General features: G+C 39.8%; 1 protein-coding gene across 1 annotated transcript; it reads left to right on the forward strand.

The window, feature by feature from the left end:
- Positions 1–17,264: 17,264 nt before the first annotated feature.
- Positions 17,265–22,064, forward strand: LOC135624251 (F-box protein SKIP5-like). Its single transcript, XM_065127676.1, has 5 exons — positions 17,265–17,544; positions 20,577–20,721; positions 20,790–20,868; positions 21,254–21,312; positions 21,572–22,064. The coding sequence occupies exons 1-5, from the start codon at positions 17,337–17,339 to the stop codon at positions 21,918–21,920; spliced, it is 840 nt and encodes a 279-aa protein (XP_064983748.1). The 5' UTR covers positions 17,265–17,336; the 3' UTR covers positions 21,921–22,064.
- Positions 22,065–26,097: the final 4,033 nt, after the last annotated feature.

The raw sequence follows: 26,097 nt of genomic DNA on the forward strand, positions 1-26,097 counted from the left end.
ACTATCATTCATATTTCAAGATGGAGTTTATAAGCATGAATCATTTCATCAAATCCATTTTAGAAAAATATTTTTCATAAGTGTATGAGAAAATCCGATTGTTAGGATACCAATTGTTAAGTGAATCCGAAAATGAAATTAACACTTTCATATATTCAAACATGATTTTTGCTATAGATCTTGAAATTAAGTCAAGAAGATCAAACAAGCTCATGATCATGGATAACTTAAAATCACATGCATAAAATTGTTAATAACCATTTCATATTACATCTTTATGCATTACTTTAAATCAAACGTGATTTCATTCAACAATGTTAATCAAACATGATACACATTATTACTTCTTAACCATGATCAAAATCATTTTGTTTGTTTATCATAAAATATGCAATATTATTTTCGAAATTATCAGCATGATCATAATTTTTGTATTTTTATTTTTAAACATGTAATTTTCAAGAAAATTAATTCTAAACTAAAAAAGAAAATATATCATGAAAGCATCAAGTAATTTCAAAATAAACCAAAGGCATTTTAATTACCCCAACGTCGTAGGCTGGTAAGGCGTAGTTTGTCGCCTCGCTTTTGTTGACTTTCTCGTCTTCGGAGGAGCTCGATTCATCCCAATTTTCGTTCTTCTTCTTGCGTTTAAAGCAAGTAGTTCCATTCTTTTTGCTTTTTAATTTTCGTTTCATTTGTAGTTTAAGTTCACCATCACTTGAGCTTATGCTCGAGTGGTCTTCAAATGTTCTATGTCCCAAATCCTTCCTGTTCTTTGGAAGGTTGGTTTGTTCATCATTGTCCTCATCACTTGAGTCATCGCTCAATTGGCATTCATTTGTCCAGAGTTCCAAATCCTTCCTGTTCTTTAGAAGGTGATTGTGTTCAACATGTTCATCATGTGCATTGTGCACCATTTCATATGTCATCAATGAACCAATTAGTTCTTCAAGTGGTAAGTTGTTTAGATTTTTAGCTTCTTGTATTGCAGTTACTTTTGAATCCCACTTTTTAGAAAGAGAACGCAAAATCTTGTTTACGAGTTCAAAATCTGAAAAACATTTTCCAAGAGCTCTTAAACTATTGACGACATCCGTGAAACGGGTGTACATGTCGTCTATAGTCTTGCTTGGTTGCATTTGAAAAATCTCAAAATCATGCAATAAAAAGTTAACTTTCGAGTCTTTGACTCTACTAGTTCCCTCATGCGTGATTTCAAGTGTTCGCCAAATGTCAAAAGCTGTTTCGCACATAGAAATCCGATTGAACTCATTTTTGTCCAAAGCGCAAAATAAGGCATTCATAACCTTTGCGTTTAAAGAAAAATACTTCTTCTCCAAATCCGACCATTCGTTCGTCGGTTTAGAGGGAAGTTGAAAACTGTTTTCAATGATATTCCATAAATCCAAATTCGTAGAAATCAAGAAAACTCTCATTCGAGTTTTCCAATAAGTGTAGTCCAATCCGTTAAACAAAGGTGGACGAAAGACCGAAAAGCCCTCTTGAAAGCTATGAAGAGCCATTTCTCTCGGGTGTAAATCCGAAATGAGAAAAACCAGGCTTTGATACCAATTGTTAGGATCAAGAGCACTAAGAGGGAGGGGGGTGAATTAGTGCAGCGGAAATCTTTCAGCGATTTAAAAACGATGGTTGCGTTCGTCCGATAAAAACGATTTCGATGTAAAGGCCGATTCTAAGATTACTTAAGATTGAGCGCAGTTTATGTCTAAGCACAGTTTACATCTAAACGCAGTTTGCGTCAAAATACAGTTTGCGTCTAAACGCAGTTTTGCGTCAAAACACAGTTTTACGTCTAAACGCAGTTTTGCGTCTAAACTCAGTTTACGTCTAAACGCAATTTTACGTCTAAACGTAGTTTTACGTTTAAAAGAAGTTTACGTTTAAAACATAGTTTTATGTTTAAACACAGTTTGCGCAGTTTACGTTTAAACGCAGTTTTACGTCTAAACGCAGTTTGCGTCTAAATTCAGTTTTACGTCTAAACGTAGTTTTACGTCTAAACGTAGTTTGCGTCTAAAACAGTTTTAAAGGGATCTAAACTTAGAAGCTAGTTCATAAAAGCGCAGAAGACAGTTTTGCAGAATCAAAACGCAAACGTAAGCTGATCGTACGAAAAACACAGATTTACGTCTGAATGCATATTCGAAAAGATCAGCACTTAGAACTTGTTCGTAAAGGCGCAGAGAGCAGTAGTTATGTAGGAGGTTTGCAGTAATGATAAGGTACTCGAAATAAACGCAAACCAGAGATTTAGAGTGGTTCGGTCAGTCTTGACCTACTCCACTTTTGGCTTCCTCCTCCGACGAGGTCACCGACGTCAACTAGCTGCCTTCCTTCAATGGGCGAAGGCCAACTGCCCATTTACAGTTTCACTCCTTTTGACGGGCTCAGGAGACAACCCTTACAGATCCTTTCTCTCCTCTCTTTACAATTCAAAAGCTTGAAGAACAGAAGGAGGAGACTTAAAGGATTTACAACAATTTTGAGCTCTTAGAATCACAGAAAGAATCAAGATTTCGGTGTAGGTCTGTGTTCTTTCTGTGCTGAATGGGTGGGGTATTTATAGGCCCCAACCCAGTTCAAATTTGGAGCTCAAAACGATCAAATCCCGGAATTTCGGGATCAGGCGGTTGCACCTCTTGAGTGGAGAGGTTGCACCGCCTGGCAGAGCTCGAAGACTGAGCTCAGGCGGTGCCACCTCTGTCAGGTCTAGTTGCACCTCTCTGCCAGAGCTCGAAGACTGAGCTCGGTGGTTGCACCGCCTGGCAGAGCTCGAAACTTGAGCTCTGGCGGTGCTACCTCTTGACAGAGGAGGTTGCACCGCCTAGTCTCGCTCGAAGACTGAGCCCTGGGCGGTTGCACCTCTTGGCTGGGGCGGTTGCACCGCCCAGTCTCGCTGGGAGACATAGCCTGGGCAGTTGCACCTCCTGCCTGGGGCGGTTGCACCTCTTTCACTATTTCAGCTCACTTGGTTTGGCTCCAAACTTGGCCCAAACCAGTCTGAACTTGAGCCTAATTGGCCCCTACTTGGGTTATAGGATTAACACATAATCCTAACCCTAATTAGCGTGCTAACTATGAATTTAAAGACATTTTCTAAGCTATTACAAAGTCCGCAAGTCAAGACTTCTTCTGGCGAGCTTCCAGCAAACTTCCGACGGTCTTCCGATAAACTCTCGGAAACCATTCTGCGGACTCCCGGCATGCTCCTAGACTTCACGATTTGATCTTAGCGAGTTCCAACGCGCTTCTTCGGCAAGCTCCGATCTTTCTCGGCGAGCTCCGCAAACTTCCAACGAACCTTCCGGCGAGCTTCCGAAAAACCCTTCAGCAAGCTCCCAACTCATTCTTGGCTAGTTCCGGTAGCATTCCCGACGAACCTTCGGACTTCCGTCGAACTCTCGAACTCACAACAAATCCTTCGCGCTTGACTCCGACACTTTGTTTCGCTTTATGTCTTCATCGTTATCATAGTTAATCCTGCACAACAAAACAAAACTTCGATCGAGACAATTAATCCTAAGCAATTAACCAAGTTGTCCGACATGTCATTGGTCCCTCGACGCTTCGTCCGATTCTTCGGCGCATCATCCTCTCCTGCAGCCTATTGCCCAATCGGCCAGTTGACTCTGCAACTCCGATATCCTTGGCACAATACCCGCTCTTCTTGGCCTGATGCCCGATTCCACGGCCCGAAGCCTTCTGTCGATACGTCGACCGATCCACCGGCCCGACGTCCAATCTTCTGACATGTTCCTTCGGCACAACATGATTTTCCTGCTTTAATTGTCTCATCCTGATCGAAGCATCCTGCGTCACTCAAACCGCAGATTAAATCATAAACATATATCAAGAAGTTTCATCATCAAAATATGAGATTCAACACCCAGCAAGCCAATCACGTGAGTGATGGCACGTGTGACTTAATATATAATCTTTTTGATTATTATATTTTGGCATTCGTTTATTTGAGCATAAGCTTTTGAAAACTATTTTCAATAATATTTTATAAATTCAAATCTAAAGAAAGCAAAAAAACTTTCATTCGAGTTTTCTAATATGTATAGTCCATCTCATTAAATATAGGAGGATGAATAATAAAAAAGTTCTCTTGAAAGCAAAAAAAAAAATCAATTCTCTAATGTGTTAAACCAAATGAGAAATAACGAGGCTTTAACACCAACTATTAGAAAAGAGTCGGCACTAAGAGGGGGGGGTGTGAATTAGTGCAACAGTAAAAATATCGATTTTAAAAAATATTTCTTTTTGATTAAACCTGTTTCGTAAAGATGCTTAAATTGAAAACGTATGGAAGAGTATAGCCAGTAAGGTAGTTTGAAATAAAGGTAAATTGTATAGAAGGAAATGCAAACCAATTTTGTAGTGGTTCGGTCATTGTAACCTATAACCACTCCCGATTCTTCTTCCGTCGAGGCCATCGATATCCACTAACGGTCTTCCTTCAATGGGCGAAGTGCTAGTCATAGGTGCCCTTGCAAGCCAATCACGTGAGTGATGGCACGTGTGACTTAATATAGAATCTTTTTGCTTATTATATTTTGGTATATATCACTTTATAACTATTGCATAAATGCATACATATATTGTGATGTCCTTGGATTTGTGTAATGGGAATCGGATCGTGATGAGATCATGATAGTGAGATTGATTCACCTTTAAACACATATCCTAAATAATCCCGGTCATAGGTTACTCGAGAGGGATATCGTAATAACTGGATAGACTGGTGTGTTATATACCCGTCCATATGATGGATGCAGCTGGTCTCATAGCTGCTTGTGTAGGGACACTAGGGATACAGTACAGGTGCTCATTGGAGAATGAGTTCACTGATTGATCCGCTTACAGAATGCTGGATGGTTGATGATGCCTTATTGTCAAACAGCGATTCCGTAGTCCTAGTGGTGTATCTGGTCCTTAGACTTGAGACACCAAGGATTGTTAGGATCGAGAGCACTAAGAGGGGGGGGGGTGAATTAGTGCAGCGGAAATCTTACAGCGATTAAAAACCAAAAGCTGCGTTCGTTCAAAAACTATTACGATGCAAAAGCAAATTCTCAGTTTGTATCTAAGTGCAGTTTGCGTCTAAGCGCAGATTGCGTCTAAGCGCAGTTTTGCGTCTAAGCTCAGTTTACGTCTAAACTCAGATTTACGTCTAAACGTAGTTTTACGTCTAAACGCAGATTTACGTCTAAACGCAGATTTACGTCTAAACGCAGTTTTACGTCTAAACGCAGATTTACGTCTAAACTCAGATTTACGTCTTAAACTCAGATTTACGTCTAAACGCATATTTACGTCTAGACGCAGATTTACGTCTAAACTTTGAAACTCGTTTGTATACTCGCAGAAGGCAGTATGCAGTTGAAATCAAGACGTAAACGTGAACTGAGAACTGATGATTGAGCGAGGAAAGCCGATTTACGTTTGAATGCAGTTTTACGTCTAAATGTAAAAACTCGTTCGTAAAATTGTGGAGGACAGTTTGCAGTTATCAATAGGATCAAAATGTAAGTGTAAACTGCAAAGAAGCTCGTTCGTAAAAGCACGGAAGACAGTTCTGCAGAATCAAACGTAAACGTAAACTGCAATGTACGAAAATACGAATTTACGTCTGAATGCAGATTCGGAAGAACAGCACTTAGAACTTGTTCGTGAAAGTGCAGAGAGCAGTAGTAATGAAGGAGGTTTGCAGTAATGATAAAGTGCTCGAAAATAAACGCAAACCAGAGATTTAGAGTGGTTCGGTCAGCCTTGACCTACTCCACTTTTGGCTTCCTCCACCGACGAGGTTGCCGACGTCAACTAGGGGCCTTCCTTCAATAGGCGAAGGCCAAACTGCCCTTTTACAATTTCTCTCCTTTTGACAGGCTCAGGAGACAACCTTTACAGACCTTTCTCTCCTCACTTTACAACTGAAAACTTAAAGAACAGAAGGAGGAGACTTAAAGGCTTTACAACACTTTTGAGCTCTTAGAATCACAGAAAAGATCAAGATTTCGGTGTAGGTCTGTATCTTTTCAGTGCTGAATGGGTGGGGTATTTATAGGCCCCAACCCAATTCAAAATTCGAGCTCAAAACCATCAAATCCCGGAATTCCGGGATCAGGCGGTTGCACCTCTTGACTGGAGAGGTTGCACCGCCTGGCAGAGCTCGAAGACTGAGCTCAGGCGGATGCACCTCTCTGTCAGGGGTGGTTGCACCTTTCTGCCAGAGCTCGAAGACCGAGCTCAGGTGATGCATCACCTGTCCAAGGAGGTTGCATCACTCTGCCAGAGCTCGAAGACCGAGCTCGGTGGTTGCACCTCTCGGTAGAGCTCGGAACTTGAGCTCTGGCGGTGCTACCTCTTGACAGAGGAGGTTGCACCGCCCAGTCTCACTTGGAGACTGAGTCGTGGGCGGTTGCACCTCCTGGCTGGAGTGGTTGCACCGCCCAGTCTCGCTGGGAGACTTAGCCTGGGCGGTTGCACCTCCCTGCCTGGGCGGTTGCACCTCCCACAGCTACTTGGGTTCGAATGGGTTGAACCATTCGACCCAACTTGAGTTCTTCAGGGGCCCAATTGCCCCAGGATTAAGCTAATGGGATCACTTCCCATTTCTAACTTAATCACCGTGCTAACTACGATTAAATCTAAGACAAATTCTGCAGCTCTGCTTCGGTACGTCAATCGCATCTTCCGGCGAGTTTCCGGCGAACTTCCGTCGATCATCCGATGAACCCTCGGTGATGCTTCTGCGGACTTCCGGCAAACTCCTGGACTTTGCGACGATCCACTTGGCGAGTTCCGACGAGCTTCGCTTGGCAAGCTTCTGGACTTCTCGGATCTGTTCTCGCTGAACCTCCGACGACCGTCCGAACTTCCGTCGAACTCTAGAACTCCCAACGTGATCATGATCTTGACTCCGGCGCAACACCTGCTGCTTGTCTAACTTTCATCGTAGTTAATCCTGCACAACAAAACAAAAACTTCGATCGAGACAATTAGTTCTAAGCAATTAACCAAGTTGTCCGGCATGTCATTGGTCCCTCGACGCTTCGTCCGATTCTTCGGCGCATCGTCTTTTCCTGTGGCCTATTACCCAATCGGTCAGTTGACTCCGCAACTCCGATATCCTTGGCACAATACCCGCTCTTCTTGGCCCGATGCCCGAGTCCACGACCCGAAGCCATCTGTCGATACGTCGACCGATCCACCGGCCCGACGTCCAATCTTCTGACATGTTCCTCCGGCACAACATGATGTTCCTGCTTTAATTGTCTCATCCTGATCGAAGCATCCTGCGTCACTCAAAACGCAGATTAAATTATAAACATATATCAAGTGGTTTCATCATCAAAATACGAGATTCAACAATCTCCCCCTTTTTGATGATGACAACCACTTGATGACGGAGTTAAGCTTAACTCCCGGAGTTTAAACAAACTCCCCCTATCAATATGCCATATTGATAGAACCTTGAATTCAAACTGAATTCAAGTCATTGCAATATTCATCATGAATACTTGCAACACGTCAACATGAACTTATGCATAAACTTATGCATCACATGTCATGTCATCAACATACTTCTCCCCCTTTGTCATCAACAAAAAGGAGAAGTACTACAATCAAGTGTGTGTGTTATTGGTTCAACTCATTGCATGAAAATCATAATGTCAAGTTTTATCATCATACAAGTTTGCTAATATCAAATACCAACATGAAAAATTGCGATGTAAGCTTTTGATATCATAATGCAAACATTTCAAGTGTTTATCAATTATAGCATTTCATCACATGGTATAATACAAGTTTGGCAATCATAGCATCAATTCATATATTTCTCATCATGGCAGTGTTTATCAATTCATATGTTTCTCCCCCTTTGTTATCAACAAAAGGCATAGTAACTATGATACCAGAAAATAATAATAGCAAGCTTATAGAGGAATTTTACATAGATTGCTTTAAATACTTCTTCCCCTTTGTGTTATAATCCATTGTAAAGATTTTGCAAGATGGAATACATACACATGAATCACTTCATCAAATCTATTTCAGAAACTCAATTTTCATGAAGGTGTACGAGAAAATCTGTTTCATAAATAAGATGCATTCGGACAAGATTTTGTTGCAGATTTTCACATATAATCATGGAAATCAAGTGATTTGATCATACAACATAGTCCGAAAAATTTTTTTTAACAAATTTATCTGTTCGGACATATCAACATTCCTAGTTTTCTTCGAATTAAAACACAAGATTTTCAGAACTTTTAGTTTCAAAGCACAACATTCTTAATTTGGACACATTACAAACAGTAATGATAAGAAGTGAGTATCACAAACAGTAACTTTTACCATAATAGATGTTTACAGCCAGTTCATCAGAAGTGAGTATCATAAGAAGTTTACAACAACAACAGGTGTTCAATAAGTTCATTGATGCGGTGGAAAATTAAAGTGCCTAAACAAAGAGTCAAATTGACTATGAATTTGCTGCAGCTCAGATAGGATTTGATCTTGTCTTTGTTCAATCCGTTCTTGTCTCTGTTCGAATCGATCCATACGAATCCCAATTTCTTCGATGGATGTATGAGTTTGCTTAGCTGGATGTGTTTCCTCAAGGGGAAGGATCGGAGGAGATTGGGTACTCCTAAAGACTGGGGTTTCCGGCTCTGATTCAGGTTCAGGTTCAGGCTGAGGGGGATCTGTCCTTCTAGGGAGTCTAACCCAGTTACCGTTTCTATAGTAGCATCTTAGTCGGTGAAGTAGATTTTTGTTTATTATGCTGTATCGATCTACTTTCATTACTTCTTCTTCTGGTGATATTAGAATGTCGTAAGCTTTTATTATTCTAGTGATTATACCACCATATGGGAGCATCATATCTTTCTTAGATAATTCTAACATATTTTGTTGAATAAGATAGCCAAGACAGATGTCATGTCCCTTCAAGATAGAGTACATAGTTCCTAATTCTAGTTGACTTATTTCATCATGATGGTATTGTTTAGGAAGAATTATACTAGTCATGATATAATGAAGTATCTTAGTGTTCAAAGGCAATAGATGTTCACAACTTTTAGGAACCAATGCTATGTTAGGATTGGCAAAGATTGTTCCTAAGGCTTCAACATAGGATGTTCCAATACTTTCATCATCTCATGATCCTCTAAAGTAGAGTCCTATGCTTTTTATGGGAATGCCTATCATATCACAAATGAATTTATCAGTGATTGAGATGTGTTGTCCCAAAAGATAGGTGGACATTCTTCCTTCATCATCTATTTGTATGTTATTGTAAAATAATCTAACAAGCCTAGGATAGATGGGTTCATTAATCTGCAAGATTGGAAGTAGATCTAGGTTCGCAAACCATTGGATGGTCTCTAAGTTTCTTAGTTCATTTAGATCTACGTATTTTCCCTTAGTAATACATCTAAGTTCGAAAGAGGGAAATTTTTCAGCATGGTATTTTGAATCGAAAAGAGTGAAATCAAACTCTTCTACTAATCTCCTCTTTCCCTTGTCCCTTGAGGATCTTCTAGATCCCATAACTACTGCTGTTTAGAGGGATGATGATAAGCTAAAGTAAATGAAGAACAAAACAGAATTTAAGAGCTTCTTAGAGAGTACCTTTGTGAAATCTTCAAGAGAAGGAAGGATTCTTGATGTTTTGCTCCGAAATGGGAGGTATTTGGAAGGCTTAGAGGAGTGAAATGGGAATGGAGGAGACTTGGAAGAGTAGAGGAGGAAATGGGGGTGAGTTGGGGTCGGTTCCTTAGCCGGCCCTAGTATGGGTTTAAAGGGCAGAGCTACTGGCGGTTGCACCTCTGGCTGGAGCGGTGCAACCTCTGGCAACCCGTGATAGCTGGAGGTGTCACCGCCAGCTGGAGAGGTGCCACCGCCTGCAGCCAGTGAGCACCTAATATGATTTGATTAGGGAGCCTTTGCCTTGAGGAGAGTTTCAGAGCAATTAATGTTTGTTAGATGATTTCGTATGAGTTTTTATTTAAGGAAGAAGCTCTTGTACGATCAAGATAGATCTTTTAACGTGCATACGTATGTTTGTTTGGTATCCCTTTTAAGATCATGACATATTTGGATATCATACGTTTCTAATAAGGTTGTATCGTATTTGTGATTTCACAACTTCCACTTGTTGCGAGTTCCTTTTTGATTCTTGGTTTATGACCATTGAGAGTCAAGGAGCAGAATATAATTTCTTGCTCCGGCCTAGACTTTTAATGTTTTTATAGGAAGGGATGATCTTTAGGAACCCATTTGCTTTTGGGTGCCTCATAAATAGATCTACATTTTCTATCATGTTGCATAGAGTTTATCATGGTTCCTTTAGGAACCCAAATTAATTTGTTTGGACTTATTTTCTTGAAAGGACAACAATGTGTCTTGTGTCCAGACTTGCAACAAAAGTTGCACTTGGTTTGGTGTTGAACATATAAGATGGGACCTTTTACAAAGGTAGTTGGATTTCGGTGAGGACTCCTCACAAATCCAATCCCACTTCTTTTGGGAGCATGACCCTTGTTTGTAAGGATCATGTTTAATGACTTGCTACCAACCTCGAATTTCTTCAAGGTGTCCTTAAGTAGCAAGTTTTCTTTTTGTATGGTTTCTAAATCATGACATTTGATACATGAATTTAAACTATCATGATGTTCGACTTTTAACTTATCAAACTCACAAGTAAGATTATCATGTACCCTTTTTAGCAACTTGTATTTTCTATTTATAACTTTGCATTCATCAAATAAATCATGGAAGGCATTTAATAATTCATCGAAAGATAAATCAGCATCTAATAAATCCGTTACCTCCTCTTCGATGGCCATAAGGGCGTAATGAGCAACTTGCTCGGTGTTGGACTCTTCTTCTTCAGATGCGCTTGCGTCATCCCATGTTGCTTGAAGAGCCTTCTTCTTTGATATTCTTCTATTGACTTGGGGACAATCATTCTTGTAGTGTCCCGGCTTTTTACATTCGTAGCAGATCACTTGGTCCTTCTTGGGTTCAAGTTTATTGTTTTTAAACTTGTTTCTTTTGAAGAATTTCTTAAACTTTCTTGTCAAAAGTGCCAAGTCATCATCACAGTCCTCATCACTTGAGTTTTCTCTCAAGTGGCATTCAGAAGTTTTAAGTGCCATATCCTTCCTGTTCTTTGGAAGGACGTCTTCTTGCTCTTCATGAGCTTTGCAAGTCATTTCGTAGGTCATTAATGACCCGATTAGTTCTTCAAGAGGGAAGTTGCGCAGATCCTTTGCCTCTTGAATGGCAGTGATTTTAGGATCCCAACTTTTAGGAAGGGATCTTAGTATTTTATTTACGAGTTCAAAATCCGAAAAACTTTTTCCGAGTCCTTTTAGACCGTTGACGACATCCGTGAAACGGGTAAACATGTCGCCAATGGTTTCACTTGGTTTCATTCGGAAAAGTTCAAAAGAATGCAGCAACAGATTGATTTTTGACTCTTTCACTCTACTTGTGCCCTCATGGGTCACTTCAAGTGTGTGCCAAATATCAAAAGCAGTTTCGCAAGTTGAAACACGATTAAACTCGTTTTTATCAAGTGCGCAAAATAAGGCATTCATAGCCTTTGCATTAAGAGCGAAAGCCTTTTTTTCCAACTCATTCCAATCGATCATTGGAAGAGAAGACTTTGAAAATCCGTTTTCAACAAGGTTCCACAGTTCAAAATCCATAGAAATAAGAAAGATCCTCATTCGGGTCTTCGAGTAAGTGTAGTCCGTTCCACTGAACATGGGTGGACGTATAATCGAATGCCCCTCTTGGTTTCCGGCGTATGCCATCTCTCTTGGGTTTTAATCCTTTAGAGAGTTAACCTTGCTCTGATACCAATTGTTAGGATCGAGAGCACTAAGAGGGGGGGGGGTGAATTAGTGCAGCGGAAATCTTACAGCGATTAAAAACCAAAAGCTGCGTTCGTTCAAAAACTATTACGATGCAAAAGCAAATTCTCAGTTTGTATCTAAGTGCAGTTTGCGTCTAAGCGCAAATTGCGTCTAAGCGCAATTTTGCGTCTAAGCTCAGTTTACGTCTAAACTCAGATTTACGTCTAAACGCAGTTTTACGTCTAAACGCAGATTTACGTCTAAACGCAGATTTATGTCTAAACGCAGATTTACGTCTAAACGCAATTTTACGTCTAAACGCAGATTTACGTCTAAACTCAGATTTACGTCTTAAACTCAGATTTACGTCTAAACGCAGATTTACGTCTAAACGCAGTTTTACGTCTAGACGCAGATTTACGTCTAAACTTTGAAACTCGTTTGTATACTCGCAGAAGGCAGTATGCAGTTGAAATCAAGACGTAAACGTGAACTGAGAACTGATGATTGAGCGAGGAAAGCCGATTTACGTCTGAATGCAGTTTTACGTCTAAATGTAAAAACTCGTTCGTAAAATTGTGGAGGACAGTTTGCAGTTATCAATAGGATCAAAATGTAAGTGTAAACTGCAAAGAAGCTCGTTCGTAAAACCACGGAAGACAGTTCTGCAGAATCAAACGTAAACGTAAACTGCAATGTACGAAAATACGAATTTACGTCTGAATGAAGATTCGGAAGAACAGCACTTAGAACTTGTTCGTGAAAGTGCAGAGAGCAGTAGTAATGAAGGAGGTTTGCAGTAATGATAAAGTGCTCGAAAATAAACGCAAACCAGAGATTTAGAGTGGTTCGGTCAGCCTTGACCTACTCCACTTTTGGCTTCCTCCACCGACGAGGTTGCCGACGTCAACTAGGGGCCTTCCTTCAATAGGCGAAGGCCAAACTGCCCTTTTACAATTTCTCTCCTTTTGACAGGCTCAGGAGACAACCTTTACAGACCTTTCTCTCCTCACTTTACAACTGAAAACTTAAAGAACAGAAGGAGGAGACTTAAAGGCTTTACAACACTTTTGAGCTCTTAGAATCACAGAAAAGATCAAGATTTCGGTGTAGGTCTGTATCTTTTCAGTGCTGAATGGGTGGGGTATTTATAGGCCCCAACCCAATTCAAAATTCGAGCTCAAAACCATCAAATCCCGGAATTCCGGGATCAGGCGGTTGCACCTCTTGACTGGAGAGGTTGCACCGCCTGGCAGAGCTCGAAGACTGAGCTCAGGCAGATGCACCTCTCTGTTAGGGGTGGTTGCACCTTTCTGCCAGAGCTCGAAGACCGAGCTCAGGCGATGCATCACCTGTCCAAGGAGGTTGCATCACTCTGCCAGAGCTCGAAGACCGAGCTCGGTGGTTGCACCTCTCGGCAGAGCTCGGAACTTGAGCTCTGGCGGTGCTACCTCTTGACAGAGGAGGTTGCACTGCCCAGTCTCACTTGGAGACTGAGCCGTGGGCGATTGCACCTCCTGGCTGGAGCGGTTGCACCGCCCAGTCTCGCTGGGAGACTTAGCCTGGGCGGTTGCACCTCCCACAGCTACTTGGGTTCGAATGGGTTGAACCATTCGACCCAACTTGAGTTCTTCAGGGGCCCAATTGCCCCAGGATTAAGCTAATGGGATCACTTCCCATTTCTAACTTAATCACCGTGCTAACTACGATTAAATCTAAGACAAATTCTGCAGCTCTGCTTCGGTACGTCAATCGCTTCTTCCGGCGAGTTTCCGGCGAACTTCCGTCGATCATCCGATGAACCCTCGGTGATGCTTCTGCGGACTTCCGGCAAACTCCTGGACTTTGCGACGATCCACTTGGCGAGTTCCGACGAGCTTCGCTTGGCAAGCTTCTGGACTTCTCGGATCTGTTCTCGCTGAACCTCCGACGACCGTCCGAACTTCCGTCGAACTCTAGAACTCCCAACGTGATCATGATCTTGACTCCGGCGCAACACCTGCTGCTTGTCTAACTTTCATCGTAGTTAATCCTGCACAACAAAACAAAAACTTCGATCGAGACAATTAGTTCTAAGCAATTAACCAAGTTGTCCGGCATGTCATTGGTCCCTCGACGCTTCGTCCGATTCTTCGGCGCATCGTCTTTTCCTGTGGCCTATTGCCCAATCGGTCAGTTGACTCCGCAACTCCGATATCCTTGGCACAATACCCGCTCTTCTTGGCCCGATGCCCGAGTCCACGACCCGAAGCCATCTGTCGATACGTCGACCGATCCACCGGCCCGACGTCCAATCTTCTGACATGTTCCTCCGGCACAACATGATGTTCCTGCTTTAATTGTCTCATCCTGATCGAAGCATCCCGCGTCACTCAAAACGCAGATTAAATCATAAACATATATCAAGTGGTTTCATCATCAAAATACGAGATTCAACAAGGATGTCCTGTATGAGTGCTCCACTCTTTGATACCAGACTTATAGGTTTGGCTGTCCCAGATCTAGTACAGCTGGTCATTGGGAGTGGTAGTCGACTTTACGAGGGCTATTGAGTGTCGATAGAGGATCATCCACTCTCGGCGTCATGAGAGGAATATCCCATGTGTTCTTGCTCAAACAAATCCCTGACTAGGGTCATTCGAGTTGAGAGAGAAAGAGTTCTCCGGGAGAATCCGATTAGAGCGAGACTCGAGAAGAAACCGTGTGGGTCTGACAACACCATGCTCGATATACGGTCTCTGGTATATTAGATAGATGAGGGACTATAGGTACACGGTAACTGAGGACAGATAGATCCAATGGATTGGATTCCCTTGTATCGTTTGGGGACTACGGCGTAGTGGCCTAGTACGTCCGTAGTCGATGAGTCGAGTGAATTATTACAGAAATAATAATTCACTGAGTTAGAAGGAGTTCTGACAGGTATGACTCACGGCCAGCTCAATATTGGGCTTAGAGGGTCACACACATATGGTAGGCATTGCGATGAATAGAGGTTCGGATATGAGATATCCGACGGAGTCCTTGTCTTATTGGATGCAGATCCAATACCCACTAGGGGAGGACCCATTAGGGTTTGATAGGGGACCTCTATAAATAGGAGGGATTCAGAGCCCCATGGGCTAGAGAGCTTTTGTTTGTCTTTTCCTATTCTCCTCTCCATCTCCACCTCAGAGTAGGTCTGGAGTTTTGAGGAGCGTCGTCGCAACCCTACTGTGTGGATCACCGCTAGAGAGGAGGACGCTTGACCTCCTTCACCCTCTCCTAAGGATCTGCAAGGAAACAGGGATATACGATCTCTCTAGGTAACACAATCTACTCTATACGTAGTTTCATGTTTCGCGGATTTTTGTGTACCAATCTTCGCACGACGACGAACATCTCTTTGGGAATTAGAGATTTTGTTTTTTCTTGTTCTTCCGCTATGCATATGATGTCGCCCCCAAGGATTTCCCAACACGAAGACCAACTACCATGTTACACCCTTCTTCTCATTTTCACAGGTTTATGAGATAATATTTTACAAGCACTCACTCCTCTCTAAACAAAATTCTAAACTTAAGCTCGAGGAGGGGATCTCTTAAGTAATTATTACAACGTTTTCTCACTTTTAAGTTCTTTGTGCTTATATATGTTAACCAGAAATAAGAGGAGTATTTATAGGTCTCAAGTGGATTCAAACTTTGAGCCTAAAAATGCCTCATCCTGGGTCCTCCAAGTACTGGTGATACCACCGCCTGTGTTGGGCGGTATCATCGCCTATAACACTGACACCCTGCCATTGGGCAGTACCATTGTCTAATCTAACGGTACCATTGCCTAAGAGTCTCTTAGAGACTATGTTTGGGTGGTACCATCACCCAAACTAGCGGTACCACCGCCTATGAATATCGATTTAAAAAAATATCGATATCGAAAAATATTTTATTTCGATTAAACCTGTTTCGTAAAGATGCTTAAATTGAAAGCATACATAGGAAGAGTATAGCAAGTAAGGTAGTTTGAAATAAAGGTAAATTACTTAAAAGGAAATGCAAACCGATTTTATAGTGGTTCGGTTATCGTGACCTACAACCACTCCTGATTCTTCTTCCGTCGAGGCCATCGGTATCCACTAACGGTCTTCCTTCAATAGGTGAAGACCAACTACCCTTTTACACCCTTCTTCTCATTTTCACAGGTTTATGAGACAACATTTTACAAGCACTAACTCCTTTCTAAACAGAATTCTAAATTTAAGCTCGAGGAGGGGATCTCTTAAGTAATTGCAATATCGTTTTCTCACTTTTAGGTTATTTGTGCTTATTTATGTTAACCAGGAATAAGAGTTGTATTTATAGCCCTCAAGTGAATTCAAACTTTGATCTTAAAAATGCCTCATCCTAGGTCCTCCAGGTATTGGTGATACCACCGCCTATGTTGGGCTGTATCACCTTTTGTAGCACTGATACCCTATCATTAGGTGGTACCACTGCCATTGGATAGTAACATTGCCCAATCTGACGGTACCACCGCCTAAGCATCTCTCGGAGACTATGTCTATGCGGTATCACTACTTGACATAATCTCGGAGACTGTGCCACGACGGTGCCACATATTGGGTTATTGTTTGGACCTTTCACTTGGCCCAACATAACCCAAACTTGGGCCCAATTGGCCCATAATTGAGTTGGTCTAATTACATTCTAAACCGACTCAATTAGACTATTACTCGATCTAGACATAATTAATTACAAGCGAATCATTTATTGTCCGACATGTCATTAGTTCATCGGCGCTTCGTCCAATCCTTCGATGCATCATCCTTTATTGCGGCCTTTTGTCTAATTGACATGTTGACCTCCGCAACTTCGATCTTCTTAGCGCAATGTCTACTCTTCTTAGCTCGATACCCGAACTCATGGCACGAAGCTTTCTACCGATACGTCGTCCGATCCTCCGGCCCGACGTCCAATCTTTTGACATGATCACTCTAGTCCAACGTCCGATTTCTATTGCTTTAATCAATTTACCTCTCATTAATTGAAGTTATTCCTGCATCACTTAAACGTATATTAAATCATAAACATTTCACGTATAGAAGTGTGATGTAGGTAAATATGGTCACATATCGATGATGATTGAAGAGCAAAAATTCTCATCGTTCTTCAATGGCAACTGATAATAGGGGTTAATTCACTAAATTTCACGTAGAAGGATATACTTGATATTTTGATGCTTTAAGGGATAAAATTCATATTCAAGAATTTACAGGGAGGCACAAAAAAATTTCCGCTAAAAATTTCTTTTGAGAATAATCACGTGCAACTCACCTGTTAAATATGCCCAGCGTGATACGACAATATCTTCCAATCGACTCTCTCGCCCATTCGTGTCGGTTGAGTCGTCGCCTCCGAACACACCCCGGCCATCTAAGACTCGTATCAAGTGGGATAGATGCGTTTCCACAGAGAAGGGGATTGCTCGGACATCTTGAGAGAGAAACTAACAGATACGACCAAGGAGCGGGCCATGGTGAAGAGGCGGTGGAAGGTGAGCGTCGCGGCTGCGGCGGCAGCTTCTTTCTCTGCGGCTGCTTCCCCCATCCATAGCCTCGACGACGGATGCCTTATGCACATCTTTAGCTTCCTCACGCCCATACCAGGTTCTCATCTTCTATATCTCTAGTCCTAAGATTACGTCTCCTTTACTCGTTCCGGAATTTTAGGGCTTCCAGATCTGATGCTGGCATGAGCAAAAAGGGGTCTTGGAGATACTTGGCCACCTGCTTTGGGCCTTTTTGATTTTATAGATTGAATGTGAAGCTTTGTTGAAAATTTTTCTGTTGAACAGATTTCCCAATTATATAGAGTAACAGGTGGTATGTTTAAAGTTTTCTTGCTTTATTATTCACTTTTTCTTTAATTCTATGATCTTTGTGCACAGAAAAATGATCGAAACATGCCAAGAAAGGCTGTGACGGAAGTAAAAGGGTTGTCTGAAGATGATTAGGACGATAGTTTAGAGTTTGGAAAGGTTCAATTTTTTTAAAATCAAAATTGGTTGAATCTATTATCAAAACTAAACATGGGGTCTTGTGTAGGCAATCACCGAATATTTTACCTCTTTTCTGTTCAATCTTGTTGTGTCTTATCTTCTCTTCATTAGCAGATTTTCCCCTTGGTCGTTTAGTCTATATGTTTTTGTTTGTTTATATCTATTAATTAAAAAAAAGAACTCTCCCCTAGAGACGGTGCTCATTGAGTACCTGACTTGAAATAATATTGGAAAAACATTTCTGTTGAAGTTTCTAAACTAATTCACGTGATGCAGGAGAGTTTTGTACTCCTCGATAATTGTTAGACCAGTCACCATGATGTTTACTTGTTGATGTTATGTTGCTTATATCAATTGAGAAATATCTTTTTATGGAGCTGTAATTTTTAATTTATCTATTGAGTTATTTAAAGTGTGACCGGTCTCACCATCTATTTTCTTCCAAATATTGTTCTACTCGTTCATACTTAGCTCATGCTTATGTTATCTGGATTAGTCTATGCATAGGACATTATGTTGCAATAACATAACTTCTCTGCCAAGACTGTTAGTCCTATGCTGTCTGATGGGTTCTTTTCTTTTATTTTTGTTTTCCATGGTACATGATGGAACCACTGTCATTGGTCAAGTCACCCTTTCATACTATGTTATTAACAAATAGATACTGTCTAGTATAATTGATATGGCATGTTGGAGTCCTGAAGGTTCCTTTTTCTTTGTTGTGACTATAATTTAGTTCTTAGTTTAATCTTAGGTCTGGATGGCAAATAAGTTATTCATGGAGAACCAAGTTCACATGTCTGGAAACTGAAGTGATATCACTTTTACAATAAATTAGCATGGGATATCTAGTAAGTGAATTGGTTACTATAATATTTCACAAGACTACTGAATGCCTGTATAATTGTCCCAAATATTGGTTAAAAAATATGAAGGAAATCATTTGAGTAGCTTTATATAAATAAATTAGCTTTACACCAAATTGTATGAAATTGAGAGCAAATAATGTCAGATCCAAAGTCTCAGTGGAGCTGAAAATTAGGTCTGAACTATGATTCTTAAAAGTTGGTCACTAACTTACAAATTCACCAGTGGAAACCCTGTTTTTATATTCGACCAAGAGGACCGATTCTGATTACTAGGACGTCATGGCATATGAAGGCAGCATCAGAAAGGACACAACTTTCAGCAAAATGTTTGCAGTAGACAGCAAAGAGTATGGAGCTAAAGGCTTTGCAAGTGAAAGATGAAAGAATGGAGATGGTAAAAATTGTAACGACAAGTACAAAATAGATCATTTGAAGCTAGAGAAAAGAAGTGAACAGTCTACACTACTTCAAATGTTATTGAAGTAGCTAGATCCTCCCTTTTCTTCAGTTAATTATTTTTTATACTGTGGGCTTTAGAAGATTACAATCAGGGGCATGCAAGTGGTTTTTAGAATCAAATTTGGACTGGAGAACAGGGGTATAGTTTATTCTTTTATGGCTGCATAAGTTCCAGCTGTTTTGAATGAATGACATGATCTTTGATATTGTAACCATGGGTGATTGGAAGTGCTACTGTTATTCTTGCTGCCTTGGTAGGCAACTGTTGTCGTTGTGACTTCTGCTGGCAGTGGCTACTCATATGGTGAATGCTTGGCAAGTTGCAGAACACCTAGATGGTGGACAGCTTCCTAGCTGTCTCTCACCACCTTCCTAAAATTTTTCTAAATCTTGGTTTTAATAATTGCAAAATCAAAATCCTTTTATTGAATTAGTTCTCTTTTTAAGGATTAAATTATCATCTGATAATTGATGACTTAGAGGTCGATGACTATGCATGGTATGTTATAAATTATCTATGTGATCTTGTTAATTACTGTGGCTATCTACACCTAAGTGCTCGTCTTAAGAACTCCTTTGACTCAATTGAACAAGTATCAATGAGGAAGAGAATCTGTAAAAGTCTTATTTGTGGAAGCTTTTGTTTTTGGCTGTCAGTAAACGATCAGTAGCCATTTGGATGTGATTTTCAAAGCTTTCTCAGATCTAGCTATGATTTAAGTGAAAGGCATCATGGATTTCTGATATCTTGAAAATTCTACAGCTAACATAATCCTTTTCTAAGGCACTGTTGCAAAGTTGTAGTTTGTAAATATTAGTACAAGCTACTGCTTTTAACTATCATTAACTTCTATGTGGTTTGTGCTTGATTGACAGACAATTGCTACTATTAAGTTCCTTATGGTTGTTAAGAAGTGGCATCGACGTTTAGAGCTGCTTTACTATGTGTGTTTTTTTCTCTTGCAATGTTCTGAAATGTACTGTGCATGTCTTGTTGTTACTACAGTTTGCTTCTCTTCTGTTCTAATTCCAGAAAATGATTATCATGTGAGATTTTGCATATATTATATCTGCATTAAATATTGTTGGCTTGAATATATCATGCTTTTTCTATTTGAAAAGGACATACTACACAAAAATGACACCATGTTTGGAGTTACAATTGCTTCCATGTGTACTTCAGTGGATAATGTTGATACAACTTGATTATGTTTATGATTTCGATAGATATGGGCCTTTATCTTATAGATTCCTGCATTTAGTTTGTATAGCTCCTATTATTTGCTTTAGCACCTTTTTTCTTGGTTTGCAGATCGCTACAGTATCGCCCTTGTTTGCCACAGGTGGCGCTGCCTGGTGTGTCATCCCCGACTATGGTTGCGAGTGGAAAATTCTATTAGAAACATGGGTGAGCCTGGAGTTTTTCCCAATCTTGAGGCTGCAATTTCTGCTGCAAGGTTTGTTAGTTGAATTTCCTTGGAGAAAGCAGAGAATATTTATATAATGATTTTTGTGTCCGATGTAGGCCTGGTGATACCATTCTGATTGCTCCTGGTTTGGATCACGTTGCTTGTAATATCCAGATCAAAAAGCCTCTTTGCCTAGTAAGTTGACTCATTACCATTGATGTTGCTTCATTCTCTTCTCAGATTCATTTTTAAAATCCACTAGTGCAATGGCTCATCTGTTAGATCAGTGTTATTTCCTGACAGCCTTATCATTACCTAAATCACTAATAATGAATTGCTAGTCTGCATGTCATTCATATAACTGAAGACAATCAAATTGAATCTATTTGCTCTCAATAACAGAAATGATAGCATATCTGTCACTTTGCGTTGCAATTGTACATGTTGCAGAGATGCATCAAAGCTGATGAAGTGTTTTGAGCAGACCTTGAATTTATCTTAAATTATAGTAGTAGCAACTTTTTTCTACAATTTCTGCAGTTGCATATTAAGCCATGTTCTTTTCTCCTGATTTCTACAGATCGGTGGGGGTGAACTTCCGGATGATACTGTATTGACTTGTTCTCGTGGCTCTGAAAGGTTTGATCATCTCATTGGTGTGTTAGTTATCATCTTTGATTATAGACCCGTCATATGTGACAGCAGCCATCTATACTGGATATGTTTCTTCATCCCATTTTTGGAGAATGTTTGATTCTGACTTTCTAGCATCAGATAGAACTGGCAGTTTGACTGAGACAATTTATAGTTCATTTGTTAGCATGCGATGTCTTCTTTGGTACCTTTATTCCATTTGTTTCCACCAGCTGGAATTCCTCATGTCAAAATATCTTCACAGCGCATTGGAGTTTCTTTCCACCTGCAAGATAACTAATTTGATGATCAGAGCAGAGCTAGGATGTTGCTTGCTTCACCGGAGCGGGAGATTAACAATTGAAGGGTGCATTCTTCAGTGTGAAGAAAACCCATTAGATTATCTCTCCTTTCCAATAATGAGCACAGCCAATGGATGCCATGCATTTCCACAGCCGGTAAAGGGACATGGAGATGGTGTCACGGTTGCTCGGACAAGAATTGAAGGTGGTGCCAAGGCTGTTTGGACCAGTGGCAATTTGGTGTTGCAACGTGTACGAGCCATTTACTCGCGAACTTCCATCTTTTTCTGGTTTGAAGTCGCGGAGCAGTAGGCTTCAGCTGTGTGGTGGCAGCAAGTATATGTTTTTATTAGTCTAGATTAGTTATAAGTTATTACTTGAAAGTTGAATGATCTCTATGCAATGTACACTGTTTACATTCGTGACGAATCAATGAATCTGTTTGCATAGCATTAACTTATGGTTAAAATGCATGTAATGACAACTAGAACAAGTCTGCCTGTGCATATCTTTTAGTTTTAATCAATAAACTTTCAGCTTTTGGCATGGAACAAATTGGTCATATACAAATTATTGTTTTTGTATCTTTCATACATGCACGAGTCTGTATCATGCAACTGGTATCTTGTATCATTATCGCAGTGGAACCTCGCTTGTGTGCTCCGCAAAGCAGCCTGTGGAATTGGGTTTTATGCTGACTGTCATTATTCACCTAGACCGGTATTAAATGGGTGGCATGCACCACCCGAGCATAAATCGATACATAGATTATTCTCGTTTCAGATGATCAGATCTGATCAATAAAAAAATAATTTAATTGGTTAGGGCTGGCCTCCACAGGCCTTCTTTTTCAACGAACGTGAGGCCTCTTTCTCAACATGCATCTGTGTTGGTGTCGATGCTTGTGGCCTGCTATCGTATTTCCTTTTTTTCTACTTTCTCAGTCTTCTCTGTTTCGTTCCTCTTCTTCTTTCCTCCTCTTCCTTCGTTATTATACGTTTTATTATGCCTATACTCATTAGACTACTGATCATACATACTAATCAGATGATGTGATCGGCTAGCACAAGATGTGTTTTTTCACTGTTTTTGGTGCGAATCTATCCTTTCAGGCCTTGGTTTGGAATCTGTTTACATGCTTGAATCAATGGTTTTTAATATTGGAAAAGATTTCTAGTGAATAGACAGAAGGTTTATGTGTCAGAACTAAATCAAATGCAGCTGCTAAAGCTGCTGCAAAATATTAATGTCATTTTAACTTTTTTTTTTAATAAAAAATTAAGTGATAAGAACGGGATTTAAATCCGAAATCTTATGATGATATATGAAGATTCTTAGCTATTAACATCTTTAAAATATATTGAATAATATTTCAAATCCTCCACCTTTGGTGAGTCATACACAATCATCTAGTCAATATTTAAGATATAAAATATATCAGATGAAGTTTTGACCTATCAATTTTTGATAAGTAAATCTCGTACATTACAATTTGATTAATATTTAAAATATAAAAATATATGGAATGACATGCTATTTAGATATTAATTTTTCTTTTGGTTGGTGGATGTAATCTTCGTTCAAGCTTATAATGTCACTGTTCGACTTGCAAACTAATTCTGTTATCAGAGATCTACAATGCTGTATTTCCCGAGCTTCAGTTGCAGATGACCCCGAAACCGAAGTTGGTTGACATTCTAAAGCATCCATTTTAAACGTCGGAACTACACTAGGAGATGGATGGACAAATTCGTGAGAGCGTTGGTTTGAAGAATGCTCATGGAAAATGAACTGGGAAGACTAACGGGAAGGATGCAGGGAAGTGGAACTCATAATCCTTCTTAAAATGAAAATTGCTAAACCTGTAAGCGATGCAAATCAAGGTTGCAATACTGTCATATAGTTTGATATAAACGATATTTGATGATCCAACAGCCTACCCATACACAACTCAAGGTAAATTTTTTTTTTTGGCACCGGATGGATACGGGATCTATCTAGTATAGGGCTTCTATTACCAGGTACAGTAATTTTTTTGTTTTTTTAATTTTAGATTCTTTTTAGAACCCGATATGTTGTCGACCTTGAACTATCATATTCTCAAATCTACTTACTTCTTTATCATTTTGATAATCTTCTCTAAATATGCTCGAGCAATATATATGTCTTAATATTATTTCTTTGCATAGTGATATGCTAATGGGCTACACCTAATATAAGAAATTACTAAAGTATGAGAAGTTGTTGATTACTATTCGGTAATGATTTCGAAAGATTTCTTGTTGGATATAGAGTTCTGCTTAAGTTGTAGGAGTATTGAGCTATGTCTAATAGTTTTACCCAATGTTATTAGTTGACACTCATATATTACTGAAGATATTACTGAAATAACGAGTTTATTCATTCAATTTGGCCAATCATTTGAGTGGAGATTTATGGAGAAGTATAGTTTGGATCCCAATAGCTTCAACAACTCGATCCAAACTATGTCTTTTAGTCACTAATAATGCTATTTGAAATTCTCTAATATTTCAACACATTCTTCATCATTAGTTTGGCCACCTTCTCCATTGAATTTTAAAAACTAATCTATTACCACAAGTATCTATCTAAGAGTCCCAACTAGTAGCAAGCTTAATATAAAGTTTAAGAAAATACTCTCCCATATTCTCTCTAGTACAAACAAGGGCTCTAAAATACCCATCCGTTTATGTTGCTCCACCTTGTCTTATTAGTATGTGAAGCACATTCAAACATATTTTTACACATCAATTCTCATCTATGGCAAATAAAAGACCCTCTTCATAAGATCTATAATTTTGTGAATGCTAAGATGTCCCACTCAAACACTCTCGAGAGTTCATGCCTCAAATTATTCACTTAGGGAATATAAACTCTATTCCCTTTTGTGTAAATGAATCTCTCCTGAACGTAAAATTATTGTTTTAACTTTTTTAATCAATTGCATCAAGGTTACTACTTTTGGATCACTATATATTTCATCGTTGAACTTGAAAAGAAAGTTGGATTACAATTTACTCGCTTGGCCTCTACCCACCACTTGGGAGTTTAGTTGTAAATGATAATGTCATCTAGATAGACAACTATGAATTTGTCTAAATACTTCCTAAATATTTGGTTTATTAGAATATAGAATATAGAATATAGTTGGAATATTGGTTAAGCCTTTTGCATCACTAAGAATTCGAATACTTCATATTTGGTTATATGTAGTCTTCACTTTATCACTTTTAGCTATCCACACCGACTAGTATCCATTGGGTCTAGCCCATAGGTGAGCCGATTGATTTAAGCATTGAGCCCAAATCTAATTTATTTTAAAAAATAAATAAATAAAAGGGAAACAATGGAGATGTGCACAGCAAGGGATGCACCAACAGGTATGAACTGTGAAAGAAACTAAGACGGCATAGAAAAAGAATAAAGAGAGAAGAGGAGAGAGAAAGTTAAGGTTTTAAAACTTTTGCTAGATGATCAAGTGATTAAACTTTATCGATTTTAGCCTAAATTTTATATGAAGAATCCTTACAATAAGCTTTTCAATCTTAATAATATCGATCTACAGCTTATCATCTCTAAAATTCTTTTCTTCTATACCCATTTGGTGAGACCTAAAATTTTTTTTTCATGAAATCTCTCTATGGTGATGATGATATGTTATTGTTAAGCCAAGATTTGTATTCTTGATATTATTATTATTGAATCTCATATTTTGATGATGAAACTAATTGATAAAGTTATAATCTAATATGCATTTAAGTGATGTAGGACTAGCTTCAATCAAAGAAAGATAAATCGATTAAAATAGTGGAATTAGAGGTTAGGCCAGAGTGAACATGTCAGAAGATTGGACGTCGAGCTGGAGGATCGGTCGACGTGCTGGCAGAAGTTCTTCATGCCATGAGTTAAGGGCATCGGGCGGAAGGATTAGACATTGCGCCTAGGAGATTAGATGTTGTGGAAGGTCAACATGCCAATTGACTAATACGTCGATGGGGACGAAGATACACCGAAGGATCGAATGAAGTGTCGGATAAACCAATGATATGCTGGACAACAAAGGATCCATTCTTTATAATAATTTGTCTAGATTGAAGTAGTTTAAAGGGCTAATTGAGTTGGTATCACGTGTAACCATATTAACTCAATTAAGAGCCAATTGGGCCTAAGTTGGGGCTATTTCAAACCAAATGGAAGGCCTATTCAGTGACCCTTAGCTAGCCCAAGTGATGGCATCGCTAAGGTTGGTGGTGGCAACACCTAAAGCTCAACCTCCCAAGTTGTCTAGGCGGTTGTACTACCTAAATTAGCGGTGACATCGCTAGAGCCCAACCTTCGAGGCTTTGTTAGGTGATGGTACCATCAGATTGGGTAGTAGTACTACCTAGTGTCAATGTCAAACTGAGCGTTGGTACCATCCGATACTAGCGACGGTACTGCCAGTACCCCAAAAATTTGAGATGAGATT

This window comes from Musa acuminata, chromosome BXJ2-10 (genome assembly GCF_036884655.1).
Source record: "Musa acuminata AAA Group cultivar baxijiao chromosome BXJ2-10, Cavendish_Baxijiao_AAA, whole genome shotgun sequence".
Lineage (NCBI taxonomy): Eukaryota > Viridiplantae > Streptophyta > Magnoliopsida > Zingiberales > Musaceae > Musa > Musa acuminata.

Coding starts and splice junctions, on each gene's coding strand:
- LOC135624251 (XM_065127676.1), top strand. CDS start 17,337: ATGCGTTTCCACAGAGAAGGGGATTGCTCGGACATCTTGAGAGAGAAA. Junction 17,545..20,576: donor CTTCCTCACGCCCATACCAG/GTTCTCATCTTC, acceptor CTTGGTTTGCAG/ATCGCTACAGTATCGCCCTT. Junction 20,722..20,789: donor GCTGCAATTTCTGCTGCAAG/GTTTGTTAGTTG, acceptor TGTCCGATGTAG/GCCTGGTGATACCATTCTGA.